At 34.8% G+C, this 22,596-nt stretch overlaps 1 protein-coding gene across 1 annotated transcript in view; it reads left to right on the top strand.

Moving 5' to 3' along the window:
• Positions 1–21,090, top strand: part of MS3_00000894 (uncharacterized protein) — a 41,523-nt gene extending 20,433 nt beyond the window's left edge. Inside the window, exons 3-7 of the mRNA XM_051208477.1 lie at positions 762–1,550; positions 6,818–7,317; positions 12,290–13,001; positions 15,801–16,299; positions 17,941–21,090. Coding sequence (XP_051074915.1) covers positions 1,170–1,550; positions 6,818–7,317; positions 12,290–13,001; positions 15,801–16,299; positions 17,941–19,559 — 3,711 coding nt within the window. The 5' untranslated portion in view covers positions 762–1,169 and the 3' untranslated portion in view covers positions 19,560–21,090. The remainder of the gene's footprint in view (positions 1–761; positions 1,551–6,817; positions 7,318–12,289; positions 13,002–15,800; positions 16,300–17,940) is intronic.
• Positions 21,091–22,596: the final 1,506 nt, after the last annotated feature.

Here is a 22,596-nt window from a genome sequence, read left to right on the forward strand (position 1 = left end):
ATAAGGCTAGAGGCGGCATAACCAAACCATGGCATCAATCCATGAAGACATTGAGAATTGGACTGAGTCATGATAATAGGTGTAGACTACCTTGATTAGGGTCTGCATGATTTTCGCAAACAATGGTTCGAGAATTTGAATAAGATGGCTCAAAATTGTTTGCGATGGCGCAAGTTCATCCATCCCTTGTCTTAGCCCGAATTTTGAGATTCTAAGTTTCTCATATTTGTTTTTATTTCACTAATTTATATTTTCTTCTCTAATCGTATCTTCAATTAGTAATCTTTCTTATTACCACTGATACTGTCACTACCCCTACTATTCTGAGATTTGGCCCGAAAATTTTCTGTCTATGCTAATGGGATATAGCAAGTTGAAGCGATGTGCATTTGTACCAGGTTCTGCTTTGTGACTGACTGACCAACTGATTCTCCATTATTTAGTCTGTCTCGTATATGAATGATTATCACCAGAGAAGCTGAATTGTCAAATGAATCCGCTTAGGTGTTGATGATTCCTAGAGACAATTAACTGAAAAAAAGAGACTTATCCATGTAGAAAAATAATCACTTGTATGGAGAAAAAAGGAACAAAATAAGACGAGTAGATTATTAAACACCATCTAAACTTTATGGTTGAAATCTCAGGTTTGCAAATCTTCATCTCAGTGTACTGTTTAATATTTAGTATGATTTTTATTTTGGATTATTGTAAAATTAATGTCATAATACATTTTTATATCTGTTTTGAATAATTCTTAGCCATGCCGCCGTACTGGAAGGAGTTCGACCGGTTCGGTAACAAATACAATTTCTCCGAGTTCTTACACACCTGTTTCCATTTGTGATGTGCGATCAAATTCAGTTACACCGAAGACGGGAAATAATGGTTCTCGTCACCGTTCAGCATCTGGATCCTGCCAGGATATTATTACCACTCCAGAGTCCAGGTCTGCTGGTGAAATCTCAGAATGCAAGTCAATGACTCCTACTCCGGACAAAACAGAGATTTTCTTTGCTCACCAGGTTGTGCAAAATTCTTGTGCTACTCACGCCCTACTGAGTATTTTATTAAATAGACCTGAAATAAATATAGGACATATGTTAGCTGAATTTCAAAAAGCTACTCGCTATTTATCACCAGAAGCTAAAGGTCTTGCCATCGGAAGTATGCCACAACTTGCTCAGGCACATAATCGACATGCTGCAAAACCACTAACAGTTTGTAAGAACGAAACAATATCCAATTTGGAATTACCTGAACCAAGTCAAGCTGCAGCAACCGCAGCAGCAATCGCTAAGGCTAGTATAGGAACGGTGAATTGTGTGAATTCATCAGATTCAAGTCCTAGTCTCGCTACTACAACAGGATCTAACGTAACAGTTCCAGATACATTTCATTTTGTTTGTTATGTTCCTATTGGTGGGTTTTTATATGAACTAGATGGTCTTACATCTGAACCAATAAATCATGGTCCGTTAAAGAATCCAAATGATCAATTTGCTTGGACTGAACAGTGTGCTGATGTTTTGAAGGAACGTATGCAAGAAGTAAGTCTAAGTGCAATGAATGCTATTATATTAAGATATATTTTCTTAGCTGTTTCATTTCACATTACCTTCACAATATTCTTAACATTTTATTTATCCTTTTCATAAACACAATAGTATAATGAAAAAAGAGAAATACAACTTATCAGTCGTTCTGCGTTATATTGTGTACCATATACAGCATGTTTGATTTTTTCGGTAATGCCCTTGGTACAGCCAAGGGTGGGGTAATATTCTCTCCTATTTTACATTGTGTCAATTGTCTATTCTCTCTTATTCCCGTTTTGTGCTTTTATTTGCTAACTAGTACAGCAGCTGGTAGAAATTCTACCTTATCTAAGCTAGCTGAAATCACCGACTGACTAGTCGAAAGTTGAATGCTAATACTGAATATGATTTCTGAACCAACCTTTCTGAAACCACAGCTTCTGCTCAAACTGACCTCTAACGTTCATACACTAATGTAGATCGGACAATAGAAAGTCTTAACATCGAAGTCTGTTGTCTAGGACTCAGATTGAAGACACTGGTAAAGTACTACACATTCACTCTCCATCTGTCAATTCAAAAAAGCTTGCTATAAGTGCGTTTGTCTGGAGGGCCCTGTGGCATCTTCGTCTTGTTTAACTGGTGCCCCAGAGCAGAGGCAACACTAATCGACTGGATCCCCATTAGCAGTCGATTATGTGCTGTTAGATTAGAAAGCTTTATAAAATTTAGAAGAAATCGGTGTGAGAAACGATGTATTTCCGTTATCGCCTCCTAAACCATGAGAGATTGCAGCACCACTGTAGTCAAGAATGAGTTCTACCACCAGTTAAGTGATCTTCAGAAAGCGTGTTCGACATATATTGTAGTACTGGCCGGATATTCGGATGTGCAGATTGGGCATCTAGGCACAGAGGAGAGTCTTTTGAATGGCCAATGAGAACTTGTTGGTCTCAGGTCTGATGAAAATGACCATCTCCCGCAAATGTACGCAAATTACTACTTGTTTCTGACCAACACTAACTATCGTCACAGACATCATAGATGTACTTGATATATTCCGACGAGAATAATGAATACTAACTGTTGGGATCCACTTATTGACTAATACTATACATATACTTTTATTGTATAATTGTTAAGTAACTAAACTATGCATATTCATGTTTCTATTATTATAAACTTTATTTTGACCCAAAGACTATTATGGTACGATTTACCGTTCTTGAGTTATTCCCAGTCTACTTATTACGATCTCTCATATTCACATTCACTTTTGGCCAGATCTTGTACAAATGCTGTTTTCTATTTCGTGGTGCGATGTTGTCTGTTTGGTTTGTATATAAACCTAGTATGTTTAAAGTACATGATTCATATCGTGGAGGCTGAGATAGGTATTTTGGACTCAACAGACAGGCCTAGGCAGGAAGTAGGACCAATAAGAACTCTAGATTACTCGTACGCGTTTATGCGTCATTTGTCCAGTCGATAAGTCACTGTTCTCTTACTGGCGGTATCATTGCGTTATATATATTAATAGGACACAAGGCCACAATTTATGACAGTACTACCTGGCATCCTCTTCCTGCAACTTATACCTGGACTTGGATTGATCACATCGTGATCAACTACCGCTGGTGTGATCGTGTATAAGACTGTCGCTCCTTTCAGAGCGCCTACCTGGACTCTGATCACGGCGTCATTTGCGCTGATCTTATCTTACCTTTCAGTGGCCAATAAATTCATCATTCTGAACGAACCGATGTAAGCAAATTGGATGTAGTTTCTGTTGCCACTTAATATCAAACCGAACTAGATACCAACTCACTGGAAAGTATAGATGAGCACTGGCTGCATTTTCATGACCGTATAAAGATGGTGAGTAACGTCGTTTGCGGCTTCGCGAACCGTCCCGCCCATAAGGACTGGTTTTTTACAGTCTCCTTACCACTCCTGAAGACACGTCAGTCTACTCCAGCTAATATGTTTAACAATAAACATAGATTCTTGCGTGAGGAAACTGAAAAGTCTGGTTGGTCGGGGCATGTTAACGAGATGAAGTCAGCAGCCGCGTCTGGTAATTGCCGAAAACTGTCTCAACTTATCATAGCCAGTGGGTGTAGGAAATATGGTATAAGTGAAACAATCTACAAGTTTGATGGGATGCCATTCAATTACGTCCGACGATGTTCTGGACTATGGGGGTTCTTCGGGGAACAGTCCAGCTAATCCCCTGTCCCAGGAACACCGTTTTGGTCGTAAATGTGTTGATCGTGTCTTTACCCCTTCCGGATATAGAACAACAACCTACTCATTGCAACCTAACAATTGTTGTGCTTGCTGATATCTGTGGCACCTTCGAATCGTTGGACAGGACTGTGATATTGGGTTGTCTGTTGAAGAAGAGTGTGCTTGAGAAGTTTATTAACATTTTGAAGGCTCCGAGTGCAAACACCTTAGGGAAAGTGAAGGCATACAACCACTTCTCTCCATTTTTCCATCCAGTCAATGGAGTTCCAAAATCCCTCTTCAACTTTACGTTCTGGAAACAGCTTTGGTGGAAGTGGGTAATGGTGATGTGAATCTGTTATCGGGAAAAAGATTTCGACCTTGTGTGTGTGGATGATACTCCCTTACTGTACGATAATAGTCAAGGTATGCAAATTGCACTTAATCAGTCGTCAGTCAGTAATAACGTGGAACTTCGTACGTACGTACATCAGTTCGAGTTTCCTTACCACATTAGCACAGAGATGCAGTTATCGATTCAAATCTCGTAGTGGTAGAGGTAGTGAAAGTATAAGCAGTAATCGGAAAGATTAGGGTTTGAAGATGCTATTCAAGGAGTATAATCCAGTGAAATAAATTTGGAAAGAGAAAAAAAGGGACATGAAGAATTCGGGAGAACACAAAGAGTGGATGCACCTAAGCCATTGCCAATGATTTTGAGCCATGTCATTCAAGTTCTCTAACCATCGGTTGCTATCGTCTCGCGGATCCCAACCAGGTAGTCTACACCTACCAACATGGCTCAGTTCACTTGTCAGTGACTTCATAGATTTGTACCATGTCGTCAATCAGTGTGGGTTGGTATGGCATATGCTTAGCACCGTCTAAGTGTAAAGTATTTTGACAAAACTGGCAGGAGCCTCTACCTGCACTCACTCTTGGTATTGAGCAGTTAGAAGCAGTTGGGAATTTCGTGCATCTGGGTAGCTGTGTGTGTTTGTGGTGGCGTGAGTGATTAGATCAATTCATGTATGATGGAATCCAGAGGGGCTTATCCGAATCTGGCCGATCTTTGGTTCCGTCATGATGTTATTCTGCGTGTAAAAGGTCGGGTGTACAACGTATCTATGAGAGCAGTTCTGCTCTGCTTTGAAAACCTGGCTTCTCCAAGTTGATGACTTTAAGTAACTCTTTGTCTTTTATCGTCGCTGTCTACTAAGAATTGTCGATATTTAGTGACAACGCTGTGTTAGTGGTGCGGAGGATCTGAACGTGTGTTCAGGGACAGTGACGATAGTTCAACTTGTGTCACACTACCTTGAAACACGAACTTGGGTGACTTGGACATGTACTACGAATGTTGCCCCAGCGGACTCCATATTGTGCATTATGTACCGATACCAGGACTGGTTGGAAGAAGGAGGAGGTGGTCAGTCTATGATATGATGTTGTGGTATGGAAGGAAGCTGTCGGTTCATCACAACTCCATGGATAGGATCCTAGAAATAGTGCAACATGTTTACTTGAGACGTTAGCAGACTTGGATCAGAAATGAAGCTGATGGTGGTCCTACTTTAGATTTCTTTTATATTCTTTGCGAAAGTGGAAGTAATTTTGTTAACCGAAAAAAATTCTTCCTGGTCATATTTTTTATCGACACTGTCTTATTGTAAGGTATTCTCGTTTACATTTTATTTTTCATCAATTTATTTTGATTGCATTCTCTCTCCTTCAACTATATGTTTATGATCTCATTTTCTTTTGTGATGCATGTTTATTTTGGTACCTGTTTGTTCATATGTTGTCGTGTTTTAAGAACATAAACAAATTCTTTGTAGTGGGATATATGATCTAATTTGTGAAAATAGATATTATTTGGTAACTGAATAATTAAGTGATCGTAGCAAAATAATTGTAGGTGCTGTAATAAGTTTTATTTATATGCACGTTCTATATCTTAACATTTTTTCTAGAGAAGATTCATTCGTTAGAAGTTCTATTATATTTAAACTATGCTTATACATGAATTATGTGTATGGATTTTCTAGATATGTTTACTAAAATATTTTGGGATTACAAACAACTAGATATTTTGTCATGCGATTTATTTTTTGAAGGTTGTTTATGATGTGCTTATAAGTCATTGATATCAATCATGCTAATAATGCTCTACCATACAGTGTTTTGTCATCGTCATTATACGCATATTGTCACAATTGATTTTTGTTTCAATACTTAAAATATACTTAATGTATAAACTGAATGTAATTTTCTATTACTGGTAAAATACTGTTAATAGTGAAAATTTTCATTTGGAAATTTGGAAAAAATAAGAAATCGAGCAAAGAAATTTGTTTTCAATTAGTTTTTCTTCATTGCTCTACACTAATAAATATGTGTATGATTTACTACAATGAAATAATACTAGTCGGGTAGTTACGTTACGTAATTCTTTAAACACCCAAAACAGATACTAACTCTTCACTACCCTTAATACTTTTGTGTAGATTCAAATAGAGGGATTTTAGCAACTAATTATGTTCACTTGTTGCTCTTTGTAAAATCAAACACATCTATAAGAACCTGATTAATTGAGCCACTTGCAGTAATTAAACTACTGAACATCATAGTCAATATATTAAACGAAACTAGGAAATTTTATATTAGGATTCACAGTTTTTGGAATAGTTTAACACTTAAAAACTAGGTTTTTATTTCATTTATGTACATATTGTTTAATCTTAAGACCAATAATGATTATACAACTGGTATCATGAAGACACTTTTGTTTTCAATAGACAATGCGCTTGGATTTCGCAGATATTAATATGTAGAGTACATTCATATTCTTGGTGTTTTTATGATAAAAGACCATATGTTTTTAATCTATTTAATCATTTATCTGTATGGTGTTTAACGTCGATAGAAATCGTATACATCGCTTAAAAAAATCTATAACCTTTTTTTATTTAAAATATAATTATATTTCCATAGATTTGATCACTTTTTATTCAATTCTTTGTTTTCAAACACCACCTTCGTGATCATAGCAAGATGTTCGGTATAATTTATTAGCTGTTGTACCAGATCGTCGTGTAGCGCTTACAAAACGTATGCAAATGTTAAAACGCAATCGTCAACTTATTCAAGATATTCTGTTCCGTATGTGTCAGTTTGATCATACGTCCAAATCGTTACATTGTTCTAATAGTAATAGTATTACTGTTACTACTGCCAATGCTACTACTACCAATATTACGACTACTACTACTACTACCACTGTTTCTATCAATCATGAAAATCCACATAATCAATCTAATTGTCATCATCATCTTCATTCTCATCTTATTCAAGAAAAATATAAATCAAGTCCATCTGAACATTTTATCAATGATGAAAACTGTGTACACCTGCCAAACTCATCACCATCTTTATCTCTGGGAAAACAATATAACCCTCCATGCATAGAAAAATGTTCACCTACAAGCACAAATATGCATAATTGTACTAACAGTATTAATACCAATAATAACAATCTTGATAAAAACAAGTAGGTTTTTACTTCTTTACTATTTAGAATAATTGCCTAATGAGCTTTCTAATTATTCTTACATTTGTTTTTAGAGAAAAGATATTTTTGTTGGATTTGTACTACACGCTTTTTTATTGAACTTATTCAGTGTATTTTATGTGCACTTTTTTTTACTGAATATAGGCAAATTATGTGCATAAACATTCACTGTCAACTGTTATTTGTTTTACTTTATTGAAGTATAGGCCAATCAACGGCATTTACTTTGGTTGTGAAATTGAGTTGGTTATTGTGAACTAATGCTTGCTACATAACTTACAATAGTAAACGTTTATATTATATATATATATATATATATATATATAGTTTCAAAACCTTATACACTATTTCGTGTATCGACAGTACGAAAAAGTATTTTGAAGAATCCAAAGGCAACCAAGAATCTTTTGGTTTTTTAGTAGCTGTCATTTTTTATTATGTGTGTCCTGTTATGTTATCTTGATAAACTGATTGGAAGGCATTATGTTCGAAATTTGCTACATGTACTTTGGTTTGCGTAGCCTCGTAGTATGTTATTAGCTTTTTGTGGTCCAATGTCTAACTCCAGTTGAACCGGAGAAACTATCGTTATTGATAATATACATATGTGTCTCTTCATCGATGTAGCGTGCTGCGTTATGTTCGTCGTCGGTGGGCTCACCACTTTTGTGGCCCATCGACAACATCTTACGATCTAATCGACGTCAAAACGGAGGCCACCACATAAATAGACTAAAAGTTAAACACAAAATATTCATAATTTTTCCTATGAAAGAACATTTCCTCAAAGGTTAATTATCCTATCTTACGAAATTTGAGTGTTCATCCCATAAATTCTGAGTTATGAACTGAAGCCTACAAAATGAAATATTCCCAAAGAACACTGTTGGATCGGCCTGAAGTTAGTATCCTATGAACCTTATGATCAGATATCTGGGTTAGGCATATCAACAGAACTAATCTTTCACCGTATGGAAGTCATAAATCTCCATTAGAAATAGACCTCTTCCCCTCTTCTAGCTTCATCTCAACAACAAATTTCCTCGTTATCTCTTGACTTTTTCTTTTCTGATTCACGTAGGATATAATTTCTTAGCGTGGTGCTGATATGGCTTGTCTGACTCAAGACCGAGGGTGTGCCTATTCAAATTACATTGGACTCACTACTTTTTTGGGCATCTGAATCCGTAATTTAATAATCCCTAATAAATATATATATCCCGAATTTACTTTCATACACTGTATTTCCCCTTAGCCCATTTGTACAACTATGGTATTAAAAAGCAAATACGAAGTCTATTTGGATATATATTCCATACATGCGAATACACCGACAAATCATGAGTGTAAGATGAGTAGGTAAAGCGTTGGGACTGGCTATACTTCAACTCCGAATACTCTTTAAATGAGCTTATATATAGTTTAAATAGACAGTGAATAAGATAATCAATAAACAGACATATGTACAGATAAAACGCGCATAAAAACGTACATGTATAGACCTCAATTATGAAAAGTATAGTTTTTTTGAGAATAAAAATGATTTATTAGTCACATACTGTCCGAATTATTACTATCTATCCAAAAGTAAGTATAAATTCACATAGAGGTACTCGTATATGTCACTACAATAGCACCAACTCTTCTACAGCATCTCCATCGTTTACTTATTAATTATTAGTTGCCATGGCACATCTAGTTTTATTCCAGCTCTCCTATTAATACTGTTTGGATTCGCCCATATATGTAGGGCTTCGGCTGTTAGTCTTTCTTTGTAGAAATTAAAGCCTTTGTGAATGATTCTTGCTCCATTCATCATTCAAAAAGGCTTTAATTCCTACAAAGAAAGACTAACAACCGAAGCCCTACATATATGGGCGAATCCAAACAGTATTAATAGAAGAGATGGAATAAAACTAGATGTCCCATGGCAACTAATAATTAATAAGTAAACCTGAACTCCTTCTTCCATTCTATCTATCTATATCATATTAACTAATCAATAGATAATACATTCAACGGTTCAAATCGGTTATCTTATCTGAATATGTTAAACAATTGACTGCAACATTAAAATAACACAAACTTTCAATTGCAAATACATTCCTCTTTGAACTCAGTCTTTTATCTTGTTTATTTATCATCATTTAATGCATGCTGTGACATTTTTGATTCATATCATATATAAAATGATATGTTTTCTTAATATTCACAGACCGAAGACAATATATAGTTGAATGAAATTTCTCACTTCACTTACGTATACACATAATCTGTCATCTTAATACTTCGTTTCACACCACAAGTCTCTTACACACTAATGTAGATACCTCTTTTAATCATTGTTCACGTTGATTGGATGACTTATTCAGTATACAGTAAACCGGAGAACCATGTACTTATTTATATTCAATAATTTGTTGTTTGATTATATTTTCCTTGAAAAAGCTTGAACCAGATTACCAGGCGAAACATTGGATTTACTTCAAATTCTTTCGCTGAGATTTTACAAATACATTCTTCCTCTTTATTGTCTCACATTAACTCGGCGCCCAAATATGGTGAAACTATTCGTTCAAATTTAGACGAAAGTTCTTATTTAATAACTTATGAGGTTTTAGAAATTTAGGATCTAAGGGAATAGACCTGTGTCGTATCACCCCAAGTCTCTAACGATTGTTTACGATAATCACAGTGACCCATATAAATTAGTCTGGACCTACCTACATAGCTCTGTCCAACATTTAATGTCCTCATGGATTGATGCCATGTCTCAATTGGACCTCCCCTAGCTATGTATTCTTGCACTAACCATCGTCACGTGTTGAGGTAGTTGGTGGATGGGCTTACGTAATACATGTAACCATCTCACTCTATAAAGATTTACTACCCCCTTATATGATTTCCCATCCTTAGTTAATACTGTGCGTCTAACTTCAGAGTTGCTAACCTGATGGTCTCAAAGTACACGAGGAATGGTTTGCAACATCTATGATTAATAAATATCCTCTATTTTCTAAGGTCACTTTTCCCAGCTATAAAGTAGGATGAAGCTCACTACTGCACAGTATACTCGGCTTTCAGATTGCAGCGGAATATCACAGCAAGTTATCATAGGTCAGTCAAGCTTTCCTGATTCTTGTCGAAATTTCATCAGACATCAGCCCTTTTAGGTTGATGGGACTTCCGGGTCAAGCAAAGTGGTCGATGCACTCAACCACTTTACTCCCTATGATTAATACATACATTTTTATTTAGAGGGAGAGAACCGCATTCCAAACATGCTTGCATTGTTGCAAAGGACGATCAAAATACTATATCGACATCTTTATCAATCAACTACGTCATCTGCACATTCTAAGTGAATAAGTGGATCTGGTAGGGGATCAATCCCCAACAAGTTGGACAACGAAAACGTTATCCTTATGACAGAGTTAAGTAAAAGTGGAAAAAAGGACAACCCCGATGAACACCCTGAAGTAACTGATTTCTATTACAGTTCTCCATGGGCTCTGACTCGACCAGTAGTGTTCTAGTGGAGAGTTTGTACAAGGTTAATGTATTTCTTTGGTACGCCTTTCAGCGATAAAGTTTGCGATAAGACCAATCGATTTTCAATTGAGATCACGAACCGATCAATGCTAGACCACCATTGAGAACCTGGAAGCACTGAACGGCTGTTTCGTCCCAATATGGGACTCTTCAACAATACACGCCTGCCATCCCTCACATGGGACTCGAGCCCAGGACCTTGAGCCTTGTGCACGAACACTTAACCTCTAGACCGCTGGGCCGGCATCTAACGGTGTTGATGTCTAGCTTCATATGTTCACTAGTGACTAGCTTCGAGAGGGAATTCTCAGAGTTCTAATGAGAAGCCGTGACCAGCGGAGTCCAATCCGTGCCAGGTAGAGACAGGTATCTACCTCAGACAATGGAAGACAGTTGCGCGATTGCGTAGATTGGTTGAATTTAGACATTAGCACCGTTGGATGCCGGCTCAGTGGTCTAGAGGTTAAGCGTTCAGTGCTTCCAGGTTTTCAATGGTGATCTAACATTGACGGGTTCATGATCTCAATTAAAACTCAACGATCTTCACAACCTTATACTGATATATAGTGATATATGGAGTCAAACATCGGCTTAAGGTCGAGAAATACAGTTAGAAGGGTCCGAGTCGGTTAGTATGTCTGTGTTTCAAAACCTGAAAGAAGGGTTAATATTCGATCTACGCATCGAAACCCGGGTCTCAGAGCAGCCTGGCTTTCTTGGGTTTGTTTTTCACGAGCTTCTGTCAAGCGTCGGGTCATTAAAGCTAGTGTTTTAGGTATCACAGTATTCCTCTGTGGTTATATTCTTACTTTAGATAAGGGGTATATATTGAATGAGCAATTAAAACACATACTACATCGTGAAGTGGTACTCTTAAAAAGTGTATAATTAGTGTAAAAGGAATCGAAGTGAAAGTCATATAAAATAACATGAATCGTTTGATATCATATGATGTTTTTTGTGTGTAAACAGTGGGACGTGTTTTCTACATTCTTTAAAAAGATAAATCATGATGAATGAGATAATCACAAATAATACCCATATTAGTCTATACAACATATTATTTGACTAATTTGGTTGGTAGTTTAGTCGTTTAAACCAGTTATGCAAAATTATACTTAAAACTGAATGTTTCTTCAAACTTTTATCACAATAATATACTGTTCTACATATTTTCATGAATGATTTTGTATGAATAAGTTGTTTTTAACAATATAATTCGAGTTTGAAGTGAGTAGTGGGGTAACTTGATTCTGTTAAATAGCTAATGTAAATTTATCCATTTACAGGATAAAAAATATTGTATCCCCTTTTTTATTTTTGCAATTGTCTATAATAATATTCTTGGATAATGTCATTGAAAAAGGTATTTTAAACGTTTATTTTTCTATTTTTTTAGACATGAACCATCTGATGACTTTGAGAATTCACGTTCCATCAAAACTCGTTCAGCGACACGTGCTGCCAAACAAACAGTTTATGAGAACCACAACTATCCTGAGTCAGAACTAAGTAAATCAATACATCAAAAACATAATAATAATTCTCTATCTGGTACTATTTTAACTGATAGTATACATTCTCCTACCAATGATGATTACAGTACATTTTGTTTTTCATCTCGTAAACGTTCTTCCTATTCATCACCAAATGAACATAATGATCCAGACTGTTGGGACTGTCAACACAAAAAGCCTTATTTACATATGCCTCAACAGGATGATATCAATAATAATAATAATAATAATAATAATAATAATAATAATAATAATAATAATAATGGTGAAAACGGTTATAACTGTAATTCCCAATTAGAATATTCTCCGAATACAAATAAAATAAATAGAATTTTCGCTTCTTTCATTTCAAATAATTCACCGTTATCTCTTACCGTACTTACTGAAACAATGTCTAGTACGGTTCGTAAGTCGAATATCAATAAAATTTCTCATTCAGTAGATGATTGTAAAGAATCAAAAGGGAATCTTCAAGAAATACAGGATTTAGAGAATGGTATACCGAATGGAATTTCCATTAAACTACAAGAAAATTATTTTTATGATGTGAAGGATTTACATTCACTTGATCACAGTTCAGATCAGTTAACAAAAGTAAGTGCTTTGTGATGTTCTTTTTTGTGTATGATTATTACAAAGTCATTATTCATTAATGACATATTGAATGTAGTGTTTTTCAATGTGTAGTAAAAAAGTAGTCTGTGTGGACCAATCAGGTCAGCACCAACGTAGCAATCCCCTAAATTCCAGCTTGATGGATAGAAAAATATAAAGACATTTACCAATTGACTGAATTATCTTGGTGAGCTAAAAAAGTGTGCAACAATGATATTTTGATTGAGTTATTTTTCTGGCAATAATTAAGAATAAGAAGGAACAAGAAATAAGAATTAAAGCTGATATCACTGAACGACCACTATTTGCAAAAAGTTATAAATTTATGGATCAGCCATTTGATTGATATAGAAAATCAGAATCCGACGGAGAGCAGAGATCTAGTTGATTCTTTGTTGACTAGAACCAAAGTCTTCTTTCCTTCCCTGCCAGTTTGTTGTGTTAGAATCATTAAGGCGAGACTGATTTATGTACGACCTTTGAACGAATCTTGAGCGACCTTGAGGAATATTAGCCAATCAGCAAACAGTCAGTATAGAGTAAAAATATGTTATACAAAACCAAGGGAATATAGTGGATACACTTCTTATATGTGGTTCAAAAACTTGTCAAGGTTAGAAAAAAGTTCATAGGTTCTAAAATCACCATGCATGCAGTAGAGGAAATCATCCATACGGCTACAGAATAGTCGGCCTCTGGAGTCATGATAAAGTCTCAAATACTCTTTCAGCCTCGACCACATAGTTTCAATGTTGTTTATGTGCACTCCGGTTGTTGAGTGCACAAAATGCTACTTGTGGATAACGACACGATGCACATAACCAAACCTATGTAGCAGTCTGTGAGCTCTCCAAACGTCCGTATATATTGTAGTACCTGTCTGCAGCCAATGTTACTGGTGCTTTTATTATCCAGTTCGTAATTTGCCTTAGGAATTATATGCGGGGTTTTCATCACGAACTGGCATCAGCTATAATGCCAGAAATTTATTTAGCCAAATGTTTGGAAGGCTTTCGCGTTAAAATCCGAGATCTGTTATCTTATATCTGATTGATTCGTTCACAAATTATAGTCTCGTCCTTTTATTTTTTTATAGTCGCTCAATTATCACGTTTTGTACAAAATTCCCTATGAACCGATCGTACGTTAGCATTAAGCACTGAAGTTGGCGCCGTAGCCTTGAAATCTCTAAAGCGCCCCTGATTGACTCGTCCATAAATTAGAGTCTCGCCATCATTGATTTAGTGTCCGAAGTTGACCAAATAGACTTCATTATGGTTGTTCTAATAGTGTTCCTGTGTATTTTTTTCCGATAAACTGGAACATGACAAACAATTTGAGATCAAGCAGATGATAATATGCTTAACGTTCACAGTACATAGATTGTCACATTTCGTTTACAAGGTTTTCTGATTTATTATCTCACTATTTTTTTCAAAATAGATATTTCAATTTATTGACGTATACTAGCACAAGGATAATGTCCTATAGCTTGTTTCCAATATTGTTTCTATTGAATTTTTAAGTAGTAATTTCGTATTCTGTTTTATCCTGTTACTTACGATTTGTATTGAAAGTAGACGGCGAGACTATAATTTATAGACGATGAATCTTAAGTGACCCTTCGAAATTTCAGCCACCTGGAAAGCAGTTGATACAGAGTAAGAATTTATTATGCAAAACCGAAAAATCGGAGTGGATACACTTTTTTTCAACATGATTTAAAAACGTGTCAAGCTAGAAAAAGACTGGGGTTCTGAAATCTTAATGCATACGGTACAGGAACTCATCCATGTGACTTCACAACAGTCGACCTCCGGAGTCGTAATAACCTCGCAGAAATTCTTTTAGCCTCGACCGCATTGCTTCCATTCTATTGATGTTTACTCCCGTGATGGGGTCTGCAAAATGTTTCATGTGAAAGACGACATAATGCACGTAACAAAATCTAGATAGGCATCTATATTCCGTCCAGTCGTCTATGCTATTGTGGTACTCGGTTGCCCATACTCCTCTATAATTGGTATCAGCGTCGCAGCCTGTCGGTTCCCGAGGTTTTGGAAATGTTGCTTTTGCGATGATCTATCTTATACACCAAAGATCTGCTAGGTATACTTAAGGAACTACTACTTACCCAGCCTTCTCTTACGCTTCTTCTGAATTCAGGTTTCCTAATGATTGTTACATCTATTTCTACGATCCTTCTGATTTTTTTATTGCACATATGTCTCTTCAGTACTCATACCATTGAAATACCGAAGCTTCGAAAACATCTGCAAATATTGCAGCCAGTGTTGCTGGTGCTTTTATTATCCTGTTTACAACAATCAGCATAACCTGTCTTAGTGTCAATCAGAATCGAGTAAAAAATCCCCGTTCTGGAAAACTTCTTCCTCAAACATATATTACATCGAAACACCACATCGTCCAGCAATCATTTGAACACCGCAATCAGAAATAAAGGAGCTTTTGAGCAATCCCATCTATTGTAGCCGCTCAACTATAACAGCCTTCTTGAAATCCGCTGTGAATCGATCGTACGTGTGCACTGAGTACTGAAATAGGAGTCGTGACATTGAAATCGCTTACTTAGTTCTGATTGGCTCGTTTCACCAGAGTAGATTTAATTTTGAATCACCTTCGTTACTTTATCGTTATTTATGTCTAAATGTAACCAACGTGTTTTCATCATAATTATTTACTTTCTATCATATAAATACAACTTGAGAATACTTGTAAATAATTACTGTAATTGAAGATTTTCTCATTATTTTTTAGGTAACATCTACATCTACAAGTTGTACAGAACTAAATTCTTGTAAAGTTAATGAACCTACATACTGTAGTCGATCAACATTATTGGGCAGACAAAACATTCCATTAAAAGAACTTACTAAACCTTTAACTGTTGAAACAAAGTTATGGTGTGATGCTACTTCAGAAAATCTAGATACAGGTGACTCGGAAACACCTGTTACAAATGACATATATCCTACAAATTCATCGATAACTTCATCTAATGAAATTTGTGGTACCGTTTTAGATTCACGTCCCCAAACACGAGCACTTACTAGAGCATCTTTAAAGCTAAATTCACTTAGTTCAGTACAAGCATCAACTGAAGAGCGAATTTCGATCACAAAAATATCATCAGATAATGTACAATCAAATAAATCAGTACTGATGAATCATGAATCCAGTTTATATAATTCAGATGTATCAAACAAGTATCGTTCACCTACAGAAATTTCCCCAATGACTACAGACTTAGCTGAATGTAAGTTGTTTCATTGTTCTCAGTTTATCGTCACAAACTATGTGTATATCAATTCAATTTCCAATGGTCTAGATCATCTCACCGTTGATGAATTGACTGAATTTCAATCAATTTTAGTCGGCGTATGAATTTTTGGGTGTTTAAAGCGAAAGGTACTGGGTTCGAATTGGGGCGTGGACATCAACCCTAAAATCCTGGTACATCCAACTGACGACTTCAAAATAGGATGAAACACACATCCTGGGCTCCACTGCTAACCACATTCCATCTATTTTATATGTGTCCATCGGTTAATATTTCTTATTGTGGTAATGTTTGTTATTCTCTCAATTATTATTTATACTCAAATATCTCAGAATAGTCTACTATACTGCTGCTATATGACATTTATGATAATGATAAAATAAAAGTGATGTTTTTTCTGCATACAAATTACGTTTAATTTAGTGAAACCGACTGATATATAAATGTTAATATTCTTAACCATGTATAGACTCAATTAGTAGTATCATATAGGCTTAGGTTTATTTTTATTTTTATATTACTACCAGTAACAATGTAGTAATCATAATTAGAAAACAACAGTACTCGTATACAGATTCATACATAAATTCTAAATAATAAGTTGTGTTCTCAGCTTGAAATCGAAATAATCGGACAGTTAATTAATTTTTTGTGCCGTTGAAGGTCCTAATGTTATCAGGTTGATTGGTTCAATGATATGGAATATGTTGGGTAGAGTAAGAATAGTGCACAAGGAATAGCGATTGCTTTCCACTCAGTACATCATCTCACTAAAACGACACCTATCCTTTGACTAAAGACTTTATTAGTCGAAAATACAACTCTACACATTTCCAACCAACATTAAATCAAAATTAAGGAATGGCTGGCTGAGATTAGTCAAACCAAGTAGTAGAATGAATCAGAACTTCAAATAAGGTATTAACTTGTAAAACAGTTGTATGAAGTGTTGACGTCTGTTCAGGCCGAAATTAAGAAATGTGTCATAATTGTAGTACCAGACAATGATCGTTCGGTTACAAGTCGATGTACGTATAGGATAGTCTGACAACTGAATATTAAACCATTGTTCAGCAAATATATGATTAAAATGCTTACTTGTGAATACTATTCGGATAGTACAAACCTCAGCCTTTGAACGGACGTGATTTAATCATTTGGTTTGAATTTATGACCAAAATGAAAGATTATTGTTAAAGATCATCGGATAATGGAATAACGTAGACATACTATACTATAACTCTACTGATCTAAAATTATAGTCAGTACTTACGATAAAGCTTCTTTTCAGAGTTCAAAAACAGTTTATTTCAGGTCAATCAGACATGTAATTGTTTGGTTTTGTATATCTGTTCATAAAGTAACCATGACCTATGAAGAAGTAATAGTAATAAAATATTTTAATCGTTTAAGCTTATCTATTCATACAGTGAATAGTTTATTGCTGTGAAGAGAGTGAACCTTATTTTTTAATAGTATTATTGTAACATCTAAGGGATTTGTTAAACTATGTATGTAGTTACTGTTGTTGTGTTATTTTTCAGCTTTCGTGTTAATTTATTGTTTCGGACGTTTTCTGTTTGTATATTTCACTTTTCTGTTTTATTAAAAAATTAGCCAACATTTCAATTTCATCCAGTGATATCGCTGGTCCAAATCGAGGATCAAAGTATCCAACAAGATCATCAACTCGAATGGATACTCTAGCTTCTCATAATTTAGCTCACCTTCGTTCAAATCCTGTTACTCTTCACAGTAATACGAGTCCTTCAAAAGTTAGTAGAATCACTTCTTTTGAACAGACTTCTACGGTTCATTCCACTTCTAATGCTAATACTAATACTACAAATATTACTTCAACATACTTATCACCGTTTACGTATGATTACATGAAATTGAAGAATTCACCAAGTTTATATCCTCCACCTTTAAGTGTGGAAGAACTGAATATCCTACTACATAAAATAGATGAACAAATAAAACTATGTCTTAGTGCTTTGATTGAAGAAGAAGAGAAACGTCGATCTTATCGTATTGATGATGCTAGACGTATACACAATTATGAACCGTTTATACGAGCTTTTCTCACTGCCCTAGCTAGACATGGAATGTTAAAAGATCAAGTATTATCTGCAATGAAACTGAAACATACCCCTGTTATTAATCACAATCATATTTCATCTATACAAGTATCAGACAGTTGTAAAAAGTCAAATGTAAAAAGTAATAATAATAATAACAGTAATAATAAATATGTATCTAATAAAATGCATACTGAACTCATTTACTCATTGACTAATAATTCTTCAATTAAAAAGAGAACTTATCTTTCAAGTTCAATAATAAATAGATTAACTCGAGTTAGTCAATCTACAAACAATAATATTCGTATCTCTCATCACTATAACGCTTTGAAATATCGCAAGCTACGAAGGAGAAGAAGAATGAGAGATTCTATTAGGAATTCAAGATCGAGTTGTACCGGAAAGGATACAGGTGTAGTCGAATTAAAATCTCCATTAGGTGAATCAACTGATTTAACATCATCTTATAGACCACCTGTGACGGATGAGTCATTGTCATCTGTGAATTCCTCTGGCTCTTGTAATTTACAAAGTGTTTTGACTAACTCTACAACTACACTTCAAGCACCAGTTGCATCTACACAAAGTAAAAACTCACGTGCAATACGAATCAATGTAAATCAGCAACATCGTGACGAAACTGGTGAATCTACTTTACAATGCCCATTACTTATTTCAAATAGTTTATGTACAGATAGTTGTCAAAAGTCATCTGTAACTATTGATGAGAATAGCATAGTTGAGGGTAGTTTGGCTTCTTCCGCTGTGTCATCAGTCACACTAGCATCCTGCTCATCATGTGGTTCATCTCCTCAATCATCCAATTCATCCCGGTCAACTAATCTTCGATCCAATTCTTCAGGTGTAAAATTAAGACAAATTAAATCAGATGATCGAGTCAATACTAGACGTTCTTTACGACCGCGTGTCTCTCGTGAACATGCTTTCACACAAGATGCAAATAATTCAGCTGACTCTTTTAGTGTCACATCAGAGGATCCGGATACAAACAATAGTGGAATTAATTTAAGAGATAGAACTACGAAGTCATCTTCACGTACACATAATACTGACTGTACTAATTGCACTGTCACAGAATCATCTACTTCATCCAGTTCCCAACGATTTCGGAAACGACGTCTTCATCGATAGAATTTATGCAGTCATTTATATTGATCACTTCATCGTAATTGTCTTTCTATTTAGTCTTGGATACTTTGTCATAAATGCCCTTTTGTTACTGTGTGTATACATCGAAAATGTTTTTATTCGTATTGACTGTAAAGCTAATCTTTTTGAGAAAATATTCGGTCAGCCGTGAAAACAAGTCGTTTTCAGTGTTTGATTATTATCACTACTATTACAGGATTTTAAGTTAATTCTTTTTTCTCTCATTGTCTATGTATATGCTGCATGAAATAGTATGGACGACGGATCCGACAGTATTTCTTTTACTTTTCTATTCCATTTTCTTGTTTATCTTTCTTTTTTTAATCTCCGTTGTCCGCTTTTAAAATGTAGAGTTATCCACTACTTACTGTAATAGATTTTTCGTATCTTGTTACTTTTCAGCTCTTCTTAACCTATTTCTCATATTATACTTACAACACAGTTATACTACTTATCAGTTTGACCTTGTAATCTGTAACTGGAAGCTTTTTATAAACACATTGTATATGTATATATATACATCTATATGTATCTATATCAACCCATACGTTTCATTTATTCTATATTTTCTTGTTTCAATTTCCAGATTCTTTTGTACATGTTAATCTCTTTTTTCCCATTATCATTGATACAATTTATTATTTTATTTCAAAAGTTAAAAGTTTATCTTCACGAAAGTGATAATTCCAACTGTATATATGTAGATGTTTGTACGTTTAACTGCATGTATACGTATATTTTACTGTATGGTGAAATAGATACATATGCACTCTTTCTTATCTCTTCAATATTAAGTAGGTTTCAAATGAATATAAATATTTGTATAGTTATTGGAATATGATCAAATACATCTCAACATCAAAATCCATTTTTTCCACCTTATCAATCGTAAATTATTTTTAAAGAAAAATAATTTTTCTGCTTTTCTATTTCTGTCGTTCTTTGTGAATTAATTAAACCAGTGATAGAGAAAAAGTTTTCAAGTTGTCATATATACATATATACGTCTATCTTTGTTAGTGCTCCAATTACTACTCTTCACTGCTACTGTTATCATAGTTAAGTAATATTAATATTTTTTGCTTTTCTAAAGTGTTTATTTTTCTTTTGAAGAGTAGTGATTAATTTGACATATGAATACTGATAATCACTATGACTATTGTCCTTATTGTGCAACATAAATTACTACATCATTCTACTGTATTACTGACTCGCTGGTGGTTTCTATTCTCATGTTTTTATTTCATATTTTTCTTTTATCAAAAATTCGAAAGCAGCAAAATTAATTACTCATATATATATACTCCTGTTTTTTTCTATTGTTCACGGGTTCGAGTATATTTGTTACTTCGGCGGAAAAATAACCAACCGTAGAATTCAGACTACAGTCATAAGGTGAAAGTGAGAACATACTACAAAAGAAATGTAGTTCTGTCAATGTCAGCAATAATAGCAACTGTTATTTCTTGTTCAGAAATTTGAAGAAACTTAAAGTTTACATAATCAATCATGCTTTTAAAACACATTTCATAAATATTGTTCGTTCTTGATAATCGTAGTCAGTGAACTGTGTTAAGTTAATACTAGGAATTGTGTTAACTATTTAGTTAACTAGTCAACTCCACAATAAAGCCTTAATATATTTGTAATATTCAGTATGTTGGTCTATTTTTTATGGTTCTCGATAAGTAAGCAAGAAGTTGTAGTTTTATACTGCCTAGCACTAAATCATGTATTCGTGTACGTGTAAAGATTTGGGAAGTAATTCGTGTTTTTCGTGATGAACCACTGGTTCATGTTCGAGATCTTCAATCATACTTGGATGTACATTAGGGTAGTACCGGTGCACAGTACAAGATATATGAATAGAAATTTTTTAACTCAGAGAAAGACTTGAACTTAATTCTCCTTTTAGTGACTATAAAATTGACTGGATATTTAGCATCACTGATTTATAGATAAATAGGACATCGATTGTATAACTATCAAATTGTTCCCCAGTTCAGTGTTTTATCACTATGAGTTTGAGAGAAAGGCGTATCATTGACAACTATGGTTTGACGTACTAACCGTCAATGTTGCGGTAGATAAGTAGCTAAAATATTAACATGAGTATGGTCACGTATCATACTAAGATAGAATATTTCTACTGACTTGTCATATCGGCTCCATTGACTGATAAAGTAACTCAATTGACCAAAATGGCCGAATGAAACTGGTCACTAGTCCCAAAAGAACCATTGACTAACCAGTTGCTTATATAATGGACCTAAAACCCGTCATATTCGAAATAATCAAGATTACTTACTACATTTCATTCTTGATGAATGAAAATGGAGATCATAAGTGTATGGAAGACGTTAGATGTAAGGGTTCTATTTTAAATTTCAGCTTTTCAAATCTGGATAATTCCAACGTTTCGCCCGGTAAACTGGTCTGAGCATCAGATAAATGACCGGAATTACCAAAGATAAATAAGTTCTACAACAAATCAGCAACAAAATTACATTAGTTAGAAACAACGTCCACGGTTAACTTTGAAGAAGCCATGGTGCGTCGTCAAGGTTCTGAGAGATCTTGATGTTTGAATAGAAATAGAATAGTGCTTGCTGGCTACGTCATGAGAGTTATTCGTCAGAAAATAAGAATATGGTCCCTTCCATCCATTCTCACCTCTACCGTCCGTAACATGACTCCAACAACGGACGTTCAATTATTTAGTCAGCTAAATTTGGATTTATCTTCAACCACTCTTAATTAACATCACGATATACTACCTAACCTACAACCTTAGATACAATTCGACGGTGTAGTTTGTTAGTCTGCCAGAGTTTTCGCAAGAACTAAATGGTTTAAAATTTTATATTGATGCAACCAGTCAGAAGACCCTCACCTTATACAATCAGGAACTATTTAAATCAATACTTTTTAAATTTCAACTATACCTCGACATAAAATTAGATTCTGTATATTTACAGTCGTTTATTGATTATAAATGAAATAATTATAAGGTTTCCCT

Source organism: Schistosoma haematobium, chromosome 1 (genome assembly GCF_000699445.3).
Source record: "Schistosoma haematobium chromosome 1, whole genome shotgun sequence".
NCBI lineage: Eukaryota > Metazoa > Platyhelminthes > Trematoda > Strigeidida > Schistosomatidae > Schistosoma > Schistosoma haematobium.